Below are 12,897 nucleotides of genomic sequence, written 5' to 3'. Positions count from 1 at the left end.
TAATTGACTCTGAATTAAAATTTTAGATCTTTTAAAGTGTAAAGAGTCAAAGCAAGTATTTTGACGAAGAATGACTGAAATTAATCCTTAGCTTAAAAATTCCGATTTTGGTATTTGCTTAAAGGCTCACATTATACAGTCGATAAAAAGCAACCTTTTTAAAGAAAAATGATGAAAAAATTCTGTATGAAATGTAAGAATTAATTGAATTTTCTATGAAGGGATAGTTGAAATTATCCTATTTACATGAAAAGTTTGAAGTCTAATATAATCCAAAATAGTTTTATTTAAGAGCGACAGCCCTCTAGTGGCCGATATATAAACTCAGTAATCAGAAACATGGAAAACTGTGTATTCGGTTGCTTGTGTGGTCGCATTATTCTGACAGATGATGTTTTAATCTGCAGTGCGAGGGATGTGCAAATTTTCTAGTCTGGAATTAAGTAGCCGGTCCGTAGTTAGTGATTAATTTATCACTTATATTTGCAATGACTTAAGTGCTCTGACGCTTAAATCAGCAAATAATTAGGTAAGTTCTTTGAAGTATATTGAATTTATTATGTTCACTAGATTTTCGTGTTAGTTTTGTTATTGTTTACAAGCGACGGGAAATAAAAATTGGACTTGTAAATACTATTTAATTAATCTTATTGAAAAACAACCTCGGATAGCATTATCGTCTCAATTTTTTTCTTAAACTGTCTAGAAAATTATTTGCATTGGTTATAAATAAAACATTTACTATTTATTTGAAATTATGCATTTGATTAATTTTCGGTGCGTAATTTCAAAATTTTTAATAAATTGTAAAATTGTTCTTGCAATTTATTAATAATATATATATTTAATATATACAATTGCTGTTGTTTGCAAAAGTACCTTGTCGGTACCGGTAAATTTAAGCATTCAGGTTGAACTTTGTGTATTTATAAAATTATAGAAATACTCAAAATAGTTAAGTTGTGTAGCCATCCTTCTTGATTAGATTTGCATGGTAATTTAATTTTGTTATACATTTGAGGCATTTCGTAAGACTTGCATAGCTCTTTAAGTAATCATTTAATTTACGGAATTTTGCAATGTTAGTCACACATTTTATTATTGTTAATAATAAAATAACTTTGGTTTACTAATTTTCCCAAAAAATTAGTGTTGAATTATTTGCATGTTTTGTACTGCTTCATAATTTGCATCCAAGTTCTCCATAAAAAATATTTTCGAATTGTTATTTGAAAATAGTTAACTGAATTGTCTTTTTTTTTAGAACTAAATGTTATGGAATAAAATTAATTTTTGAAATTCATTTCTTTACAAATGGTTTCAAGATTATGCAAGTTGAAATTTAACCTTATAAATAATTGGACTATTCGTAATTTATAATTTTTTTAAACAAAATTTTACTATCTTTTTTTTGTAAACAATGAGATCAGTGATATAATGTTAGTAAAGTGTTTAAGAATAATACTTAAATCAAAGAATATAAAATTCTTAAAATGACTATTTCAAGTGTAAAAGTTGTTTCTTGCTACTTTTAAATTTGTTTTTGTGATATACCCACCTAATATGTTGTTGTATTGAGAAAATTAAATGTTCTATTTATCTGAATCGTAAATTAGAAGTTTTACTTAGTTTTTTTTTTTTAATTTGAAATATATGTATTTCTATTTATGTATAAAATGAATCTTTATTTTAAATACAAAAAAGCAAACACTATTTTATTTTTAAATGGGCACCTTATGACTTAATAGGCTTATATATGCAAATTTAAGACAATTTTTGTTAAAGCCTGACATGTTGCAGATATCTTTTAATATGGTCTTTTTTTTTTTTAATATCTTGAAATGATAAAGATCTTATTAGAGCTGTATGTTTTTTTATTGCAACATTAATCTAAGGATAAGATATATGCTTAAGGGGGGATTTTTTTTATCATTTAAGCTGTTTCTTTTTGTATAAATTGTTGTATACGAAAGTTAGATTTTGTTTAAATAATTTTATTTACAGTTAAATCTTAAATAGGCCGAACTGTTTTTAATCATGTGAATACAAAAATATTGATTTCGTAAATTAATTATATCGTTAAAATTTAAAATTCAGCTTTAATTTATTGGAAATATTTTCAGTATTGATCAATATATTTGTGAAATTGATTTTATCATTTAAATTCTTCCATGGATGTTAATAAAATTTAACTGTTGTGAATGATCTTGTCGCTAAAGATGAAGGTATTTAAAACTAGCTTATGCATTTTGTAAGGAAATTTTATATATTTTAGAACATTTGTTTATGTAAGTTTATATATCTTAATATGCTAATGTCTTTAAAATTTAATATTGAAATTACTCTTCTCTATTCTAGGATTACTGACTGGTGCTAGTATGGGCCAAGAGATTTGGTTTAAGGCAAAATTGTTTCCTTTTGTTACTTGAATTATAAATATAATGTCTGCAAGTGGAGAAGCTCTCCTTTATAACTGTCGCTCCTTGGAGCATTCAGACAATGGACCTGTGTACTCTCATATAGTTTCTGTGCGTAATGGAGTTAAAAATGTTAGTAATATTTCCAAAAAATATTCTAAACCGTCAAGGTCTATGTCTACTTGTGTGCCAAGTTCTTCATATGAAGCATTGCGTTATGCAGTTGCTGCTCTTAATCGTTTGGATGATTTTAATTGTGAAAAGATTGGAGCTGGATTTTTTTCTGAAGTTTTTAAGGTATGTATTTCTTAATATAGTAATATGAGGGGTTTTCAATGATTAAATTGATTTATGAGTAATTATTCACTTTTTTAATATGTGGATGGTACTTGAATAGTAATTACTATTTTAAATTCATTCTTGATTTCATTTTTAGGCTATCGAATTTACATTTTTAATAAGTAGTGTATTGCATTTCATTAATAAAATGGTTTTAATTAAGAAAGGGGATGAATTCTAATGTAAATAATTATATATATATATATGAGCATTTTATTCAATTTGAGATATTCATTCTGTTGTATTGGCATATAATTTTTTAATTTGTCTGATATGCTACCATCTAAAGAAACTAAATATGCATTCATATAATCTGGCATTTCCTTAAAAGAATCAATAAAGATTGAATTTACAAGTCATGATAAAATAAAATTGATTTAATCAAGATAATAAATGAATAACTGAGTATTTATAATATTTGATTATCATTCTCAGATCAGAGTAAAGCTTCTTTGTATTTACTATGTAATTATTCTGATTATTTTAATTCCATTTTATGAAATCTAAATGCTTTTTAAAAAAAAAAAAAATCCGAGTTTAATTTTATATCAAATTATAAATAAGGTTTTCTCATTCTACAAAAATAAGACATGCAAGGTTTGATAAAATAAATTTGAATTTTCAGAGAGTAAATAACAAAAATATTGACTGAATAAAATAAAAATGAGCTTAAAGGAAGAATGATGGTTTATTTACCAGTCACTCAAGTATTCCAAAGTAAAAATTTAATTTTCTAATTTGCAAATTATTTTTTAATATTTCCCAGGAAATATTTTAATATTTTAAAGGAAATACTTTGCTGTTTTTTTTGTAAAAATAATTGATTGTAGTAAATAATTGTAGTAAAAATTGTAAGAGTTTATGAGAATATGGCAGAATGAATACCATAATTCTATTATTTTTCAGCAGGATTTAATTAGAAGTTCTATTAATAAATTTTAGGTAATTTTAGATTACTGTCATTTATTTAATGCAAATTAACTTGATGGTCTGAAACAGCACATAAATTGTTTTTGATAGGAAATAAATTTTAAAAGAATAAAGTTTTCAAGTGGGGAAATTCTAAAATATAATAAAAACAAAACAAACTTTATCCAAATCCTGTAGAGATTTAAGTTACTATAAAAGATTTTTTTTTTATTTTAACTTTTAACTGTAACTAATAAAAATCTAAAAATTTCTTCTGAAGATTGCAATAAGAAATAAATACCTTACCTTTTTTTCAAGTCATTGTAGTATGCAATTTATAGCTGCTTTCCATTAGGGTTACATAATTTTGTTTTCTTAATTAAGAATGAATTTATTATTTTTAATCTTTAAAGTAAGCATTACATTGTTATAACAAAGTTACTAATGGTGGACTCTTCAGCCTTAAATGCTAATGGATGCAATATTAATGTACAACAATATATTAATCTAATAGTTTGTTAGAAATATTATTTGTATGTAGTTTCAGTTAAATCTTTTATACATAATGAGGCTTATAATTTTTTCAAAAGTATTTTTATGCATTAAATTGTAAAGCTATTAAAATAACTTTAGTGCCAATTGTATCTATTATGTTCATTATCTTCCTGAACCTTCATAATGGATTAATAAGGCAAGTAAAAATAATTAATTATCGAATATGGTACATAAAATAATTTTTTTTTCTCCATTTAATTGAAAGAGAAAGCTATTTCAAGGCTTCAATATTATTTTTGACTAATATTTACTTTCTTTTTAAAATACTTTATTATAAATGGTTACAATCGAAATTTTCTATAAAATCAAAGCCCAACAAAGTATTAAAATGCATCAACAACTTCGATTTTTTTTTTTTTTTTTTTTTTTAAGAATTTAATGTTTGAAGAAAAATCTAATAAGTAATATGACAGGTTGTTAGATGTCATTAATTAATAAACGAATCTCAATTATTTAACTTAAGAATGGAATTTGTATTAGTAATTTTTTATAATCTTCAAAATATAATTTTTGTTTGAAAGAAATTGCAGCATTTACTGTAATATTATTAAAATGGCTTAGTTAAATTTTTAAGGATAACATGAATTTTTTCTTATATCTATGTGACTAAATAAAACAAAATAAATAGTACCTAAAAAAATTAGAATTTTCTATTTAAAACAGAATTTGTAGTCTATTTCCTTACTGTTAATTTTTAATCTAATACTTCTTATTAAATGGTATTGTGTGATTAAAGACTAAAATGTGATTACTTACCTTATAACTCCTAGTAGAGGGGGAATGATGGACAGGATTCATAAAATAAATTAATGAACTACAATGAATTATTTTTAATTCTGAATTATTCATTAAAATATATATATAGCAGGGCCATCCAAAACAGTCTTTTAAATTGAGAGAAAAAAAAAAATAGAATTGGAACTATGCTGGCTAATCTGGAGTGTCGGATCATTTGGACTCCAAAGAAACTGAAAATAAGTTACCCTTTAAATAGTTGGTTTTAATTTAAGTTAGTTCATGAAGTTGCTCATTATTACAGGGTGCTTTATTACAAAAAAAAAAAAGTTAAAGAATTAAAGTAATTAAAAACGGAAGCTTCTTTATAATTCACGATGCTAACTAGTATCATAAAATTCTATCTCTAAATTCATAATTTTCAGTTTTGAATTGTAACATATACTGTCCTCATTTATTGCAGAACTATTTGAAGTGGTTAGAAAATTTTCTTAAAAGCTCTCTAGATACAATTAACTATTTTTGCCTATGCAGAATTAGCCTTATAATCGTTAGCCAATTCAATTTTATTTGATTGAATGCAGTGGTAATCAGTGCTATTCATCTAGATGTAGGGTACTCTAGTCATTTCTGTCGGTTGTCAATGTTGCATTTTATGAAAGTCATGGAATGGTGAATGGGCAAAGCCTTATAATTTTCCGCCGCAATAATTGTTTTTCTGTTATTGTAGTTTTATCTTTATTACATTTTTATTGTGAGTTTTATTACTTTAAACCTATGATTTAACAACATTCTTAGTTATAAATTCTCTTCAGTACAAGTATAATAAAATAAAATATCACCCCACCCCCGACGTCTTTTAACTTTGTCGAAAGAAGGACTACACGAGCTTATTGAAAATTGTTTTCATTTTCAATTATTTCGGAAAACAAAACTCGTGGAAAAATGCTCTATTCTTGCTCTTGCGGCAGAGAGATATTCTTAGACAGCTTCTTTTTGCCTCGTGTTTCTGTTTGTTTTTTCGCGATTTATTTTAGCTTTCTTTCTGGCAATCTCAGTTTTTTTTTTTTTTTTTTTTTTTTTTTGAGTTTCTTGGAGAATTTACTCCCGCATCGCCTGAATGTTTTTTAAAAAGCCTCCTTGTTAATATTATTGGCAGTGATATATTCGTGGAGTTGAATTGCTATAACGTTATCAGGAAGTATTGTGCCTATATTTATTTACATTTATGCTTAGCGAAAAAATTGTTTTCAAGTTGATTAAATCGATATTTGCCGATTTTCTATCATTTTTAAATTACTTAATTTTTGTTTTTAACTAGAGAAATTACTTTTTCATTCATGAAGAAAAAAAATCAATACTTTTGAATTCTTTGAATTTTCGTTTTGAGAGACAAGAATTGATTGTATGAAGTACAAAAAAGAACACTGATTAATTCTAGCTTCTTTTTTTAATGAGCATTTAGTTTCATTAAAAATCGTTCTCGCAGTAACGAACTAATTATATTTTTATGAAGTAAGCATTTATGGTTTTACGTTTTATATTTTCTTATGAAACCGAATATAGTGCAATGTAATGGGAAATGCTCGCTTTCGTTCATATCAAATGGCTGATGATAATCTAAAATGGCACTACATTGATAACAATATTTGACATCGACTATTAATTGATATCATTACGTATCATTGTAGTTTTATAAATTTCTCATCTAATTCGAATTCAGTTATTACATCTGTTAAATTCCACTAAAAATTTTTTTGATTCATTTCAAAAGCTGAATAAACCAAGGTGCTGTATATATATGTATATATAAATTCTACGTAATTTTTCGAATAACCTGTAATATTTGTTTCGTTGAAATTTAGAAATGAACGTTCCAAAACCATTCTAGGAAATATCTGGTAATACACTTTCATTGCTTATTAAAATTAATTTCTTCCTTAGTTCTGAGGCACTTATTAGTATTCTTTCCATGAAATGGTTTCTCTGAAAGAAGTTAATTGAAAACAAAGTAAACATCTTTCAAAAATGCTCTACTATTTTTCACCCCCATTATTCAACTTGATAAATTGGCGAAACCTAGTTTCCTTATCAACATAGTTGACGCCCTACCCTTATTTCACTATCGTTTCTCAAATATTGAAGTGTTGATTTTCCATCTTAAGTAATTTAAGTGCCTCTTTAATATTTTAAATAAATTAGTGATTTGCGGTCATTTCCTTCATTTTAATTTTTTGCTTTTAAGGTTCTTTTAGCTTATGATTATTTTCAACAAAATAGCTAAAATAAAGCTCATTTTAAGAATTTTTTTTTATGGCAAGTTTTAATGCCGTGTTGATGTAATTTGTTTTTTATTCCTTGTGAGGTTTATGTATGTTTATAAAAATAATTTACAATTTTGTAATGGTCGCATTATTACAGAATACAGCATTTGTCTGAAAATACTATCAATTATTTGGATGGTCTTGGTGAATTTGAGCTCTCTGAGCTAGACTAATTTGGCTTCTTATGAAAATCGTAATTAAATTTGAGCATTTATGGTTTAGCGAAAGTATATGCGTAATAATAAAATAACCATGCGGCATAAAATGATTAAAGCCTTAGAATTTTACACATCGATGCCTTTTCAAAAGTGGATATGGCAAATCTGTTCTGCCAATCCTTAATATACTTAGGAAATTTCAACGTTTACATAGAATAAATAAATAAATAAAGCGTTTCTTTGCCCTTGCTCTAATGTTTATATTTATTTAATACAAATATGGCAGTTGATAATTGAAGATCTTAAGGACTTTATTTGGAATAGGCTTATTTTACTAGCACACTGGAAAAAAAAAATTGTCTTATTATCTGATTATGTTTTATACTGCAAACATGGCTTCTAACTCCATTTGTCATTTCATAATCCATTATTGAATCTTCTTTTCAACTAGCTTTAAACGAAAACTCCCCGAACTTTCTTGCAAACTCTCCAGTACTCTCCTCTTTTTATCCCTCTGCCACCGCCTGAAACTGTGGACCTTGGATAAGGCCGCAAATATCTTTCATAACATTGGTGAACGGTAGTAACAAAGTCTAGATCTTTGGCGTGAATTTTACATTTTTATTGAACTTATCGCCAGAATATAATTTTGGCCATGTCTTTGCGGGGTGATTATCAAAATTTGACACAAAACTACCGTTGTAATCGCATGAATTTCATTGTTATAAATCACTGTGTTTACGAGTTGTTGCGCTTATATGCATGTGAAAGTACAAACTAACAGACGGTCAATCGCTTGATAAATTTGGTTCAAAATTTCATAAGTGTATTAATTTTTTTTTTTTAGATACTAAACCTATGTACTAAATTTTTTTTTTTACCTAGCTCTTTGCGTTTTGTAGTTATTCAGTTCGCTTGTACTTTGCCATATCCCTGATCCTCGACCCCCTGTGAATAGAGTTTGTTCAAAATTTCTTAGAAATCTGTAAATTTGGTCGTTATTCCATATACCAAATTTTAGTCGTCTAACTCGAAGCATTTTTAAGTTATCGTGTTTACTGACCGACCGACTGACAGACAGACAGACAAATATTTGTTTTTCAGACTCGGTGAGGTCTGAAACATGAAGATTCTTCAAAATCGCGAGTTTGAATTTTTTTGAGGATTACTATACTTGGTATACCAGAAAGTAAAAATGTTAACATATTGATTATACTTATAGACTTACAGTTGTGTATCTTGCGTGAAATAAGCATTAGTTTTAAATAATTTTGAATAAAATTATTTTTAAAAGGTAGTGAAAACTTTCCTCTGACTGTATCTAAAAATAAATGCTGCGCAAACAGCTTATTAAATAAACTCGAAATCTCGTCGTGCCATGCCTTTTAATTTTCAGTGAGAAAATTTTCCTCCTGTATGTTATAGTTTAGCCTCAGGAGGGTTGTTATATCGTTTAACGTATTTGCTATGCTTCATTTGTCTGTCTACTTAAATCTGAAGACGGACAGAGCAATCGGCTACTCCATTTTCGGTGAATATCTTTGGCTACTTCGATTAGGACACTGACCTGTCTTCAAGTGTGGGCGAATCGTTGTGCCCTGAATCTGGCCACTTCTTTCTTTTTGATACTTCCCTTTTATACTGATTGGATACAAGAATTCCTCTGGTCTGCTTGTTTATCTTGAATTACAGGTGGTTAGCTCTAGGTCGTCTCGTTATAGTCTGGTTAATCTCCGATTTTTTTTTTCCTTTCCTTTTCTGTCCCTTAGGCATGCTTGGTGATTCTCAGTTTTTGGTAGCTTGCCTGTCAAAAATGAAGTCTATAAAATTTGTCGGTCTAAGCTTTATTTCTGTCTTTAAATTGGAGACGGTCATTTGCAAGTAATGGGTTCTTGTATTACATCAGCGTTGTTATCAACAGTTGGTTGCCAGTGCATGGAATCCACTTTGCTAAGGGATATTTTCGCATTTACTGTATGTTCTACCTTGAAATCGTTATTGGTTAATCCAATTATTAAAATACGTAAATGTTTTATATCTAAATATAATGGAATGTAATAAAAGTCCGGTTCCTTAAAAATCGGAATTTTGTTTTTATAAAATGCGCTTATTTTAAATAATGTGCAGAATACATTAACCGTATCATTGTTGACAAATTATCATAACAATTTAGACTTCGCATGATACTTAGTCGAAAACAAGATCAAAAATCGTTGTTGAACCGTCCTTATAATTTGGACATACCGATATGTGTGATAATAGATACATAATGGTAAATGGTACATTTTAATGATATGAAACCTTCGAAAAGCATGATGTGTTGATGATCTTCCCATAAAATGCTAATATATAACGATTTATTTGAATCGTAAAATGTCTCGAGTATTTTATTAACTGTTGATAAATGCTCAAATGACTTCAGATGTTGCTGATGTCATATTGTGTAAATAACAGTAACAAAAAAAAATAGCTACCATAAATTGCATTTTTGTAAATAGTTAATATTTCTTATTTGAATTACTTTTTTTTTTTTGCGTTGAATTGGAATGAGTTCGATTGTTGGCAAATTTACAAAGTAATATGAGGTTTAAAAAAAAAAAAAAAAATCGATCGCGTGTTTAGAGGACAGTTCGTTTTTTAGAGGTTGTAGTGTTACATTCATCGTCGCGAATTTTTGACCCTGAAAAATGCTGTTGTTCAAAATGTATAATAGCTTCATGCTATTTAACAAGTATAACGTTATGTATTTGGTTTTTTTCATTCATTGCAACTTATATTTATTGACTTCTTTTCAATTTGCTGCCAATAAAACAGTCGCTACACTTAAGAAAATAGTAATTCTGAGGGTTCGCCTTTTTCCTGGAGTTGGACTCTTGTTATGTGCCATTGGATCCATTTAGTAAATAAACATTTCAATCACGATTTCTGATATTTGAAAGTAGATTAGATAAAGCAGACAAAACTCAATTTGTAATTTTGTTTTTATTTTTTATTTGTTTCCGATGTTTCAAAAACAAGTTCGTTCATAGAGGTTGCAGCTACATCTTTACAATTCTTTATCAAATTTTGCTACGGAGAAAAACTGACCATTTGTCTATCTTCTTTTTTTTTTTTTTTTTCATGATTACGAGGAATTTTTTTTAACAATATTCTTTAATTTTACCTGATTGCCGCTACAGTGAAATATCCTTTTGTTTAATATGCTGTGTGTGTATATATATATATATATAATATACAAATGATGGACCCGATTTAAAAAAAAAAAAAGTTTTTGAAACTACTGCACATATTACAATAAATGATACATGAATTTAAAGGGAAATATACCAAGTTTTTTTCAGTTACAAATGTCCGATGTGTGACCCTCTTGTTACACGGCATACGTCCAATCCGTAATCCAGTTCGTACCAGACATTTTATAACATCACTCTGTCGATGATTCTGAATGCTGCACAAATGCGTTCTTTAAGTTCTGGCAGTGTTTACGGCATTGGTGGTACATAAACAATGACTTGCCTCAATGATTTTTTTTTTTGATAACAGACAAAACAAAATGCTACAAAATGTTTGGAACGAACTGGATTACAGGTTGGACGTATGTCGTGTAATAAGAGGGTCACACATCGGACATTTGTTACTGACAAATTTGGTATATTTTTCTCTTTAAATTCATGTATCATTAATTGTAATATGTGCAATAGTTTTGAAAATATGATTTTTTAAAATGGGGTCCATCATTTGTACTCAACCTTTATAATAATTTTGTATTCAAAAATGAACTGAACCCTCATTCCTCAGTCGTTGTAATTGATGGATCATTAAAAGTTCAATTCCTCTTTAATCGCTGTTATTTCTCGCATCTTGTATCAAAGTAATATAGGAAGGGGGAAGACGACAACCATATTCCAAACAAAAACAAATGCCTTTTGAAATGAGCCTAGGTCTCGTTACTCCAGCTTTTTACTCTCTAACGGCTTTTTCTATGTCTTCTACAATGGTTACTATGATCGTGACATCACCTTTTGTTTTTTGGTGTTAGGAAGCAGTGATGAAGCTCGTTAGCGGATTATTGAGCAGCTATTTCCATCGCGAGTAGCGGTGACTGATCCTGTGGCCCATTGACTGGACGTTTCCCTCCGCTCTTTTGTACAAGGGCTATTCGTGGTCACTTTCACGGTTGGTTGCCCTGCACAGTCAGTCTGCAGGTTGAATAGAAACGAAGGATGTGCTTATTGAAATCGGTTAACTTCTATTTTTGTCGCTTTGTCCTTTTTATTTTTTGTTAGAAAGTTGCTTTATTTTGGAAAGATTTATTGTTTCGAATCGTTTGTCGTCGAATAAGGGTTCGTTACACATATGAAATGTAGTCGAGTGTTTTTAGATTACTTCCCACCCCCACCCCCCGTATCTGATCGCCTGTGTTATGTTTGAATTGAAAAATATCTGATGTATATAAAATAGATCTTATTGGAACGTTAATTTCTCACCATGCTTTATTGTAAAGCTCTTTTCCTTCTGTGGTAGTTATGATTCAAAGATTTGTATTTAATTAACACGTTTAGCGCCTTGTCGGTCAACGATGATTCATCATTGACTTTTCATGCAGACTGCGACCGACAGTTGCCAGTGACTGGCAGATAAAATACAATATGAAACCAAGTAAATTGCATTCTATTAATAAATGCACTTCAATTTTCTTATCAATTTTAATGAGTTTTATTTTAAAGCATGATAAGCATCTGGTATGCAAGATGAATTTAAACATCATGAATGTCGGTTGAAACTGCGGACCAACTGGAAAGGAAGACTATCGACTTGGCCCTTAACGCGTTAGTGCTTTATTTTGAAATTGTACGATATCTTTTGGGTCGTCTTTTGGGCCGAAACTTTAAATCCTGATCAGTGGACAACGATAGTTCACCTTTTCCCCAACTTTCGAATATGAAGGAATGTGAACGTAGATGATAGTTTTAACAGGAACTAAAATATATTTGCATTAGAATCTGATCTTGAACATGTAATCCTGCTATGCCGGAAGCGTATTTCACAGGTGCACATCTATTATACTTACAACCGGGGGACGGATTCTTAATTTCAGTCGGTCTTTTTTTAGATCAATTTTTAGAAGAAAAGAACAAATATGTAAACAAATATTACCAAATTATTATCTTTGATGTTCGTGCTGTTTTTTCGTGCATTTTTCGTGACTACAATCCTCAATGTCAAACCAATTACAATTTTATAATCAGTAAAAAAGTTTCATTTGAAACATGTCTCATGTCGTTGATCCAATAGTGTGTTATCAACACATTGTTTTTGTTGATTTAAATCGAAATTACCTTTTAATATTCATGGTTCATCTTATCGGAACAAACAAACGTGTTAAATCAGGATAGAATTTTATAATATTAACATTCTTAAGAGATTTTGATTTTGCTATGTACTCTTACTAGCGTACTC

At 28.6% G+C, this 12,897-nt stretch overlaps 1 protein-coding gene across 1 annotated transcript in view; it reads left to right on the top strand.

The window, feature by feature from the left end:
• The first annotated feature begins 370 nt into the window (after nucleotides 1-370).
• Nucleotides 371-12,897, top strand: part of LOC129975785 (dual specificity testis-specific protein kinase 2-like) — a 133,359-nt gene continuing 120,832 nt past the window's right edge. Inside the window, exons 1-2 of the mRNA XM_056089005.1 lie at nucleotides 371-529; nucleotides 2,359-2,714. Coding sequence (XP_055944980.1) covers nucleotides 2,442-2,714 — 273 coding nt within the window. The 5' untranslated portion in view covers nucleotides 371-529; nucleotides 2,359-2,441. The remainder of the gene's footprint in view (nucleotides 530-2,358; nucleotides 2,715-12,897) is intronic.

Source organism: Argiope bruennichi, chromosome 7 (genome assembly GCF_947563725.1).
Source record: "Argiope bruennichi chromosome 7, qqArgBrue1.1, whole genome shotgun sequence".
In the NCBI taxonomy this organism is placed as follows: domain Eukaryota; kingdom Metazoa; phylum Arthropoda; class Arachnida; order Araneae; family Araneidae; genus Argiope; species Argiope bruennichi.
Note: the sequence above shows the minus strand (reverse complement) of the source record. Positions and strands in the feature narration are given on the sequence as shown.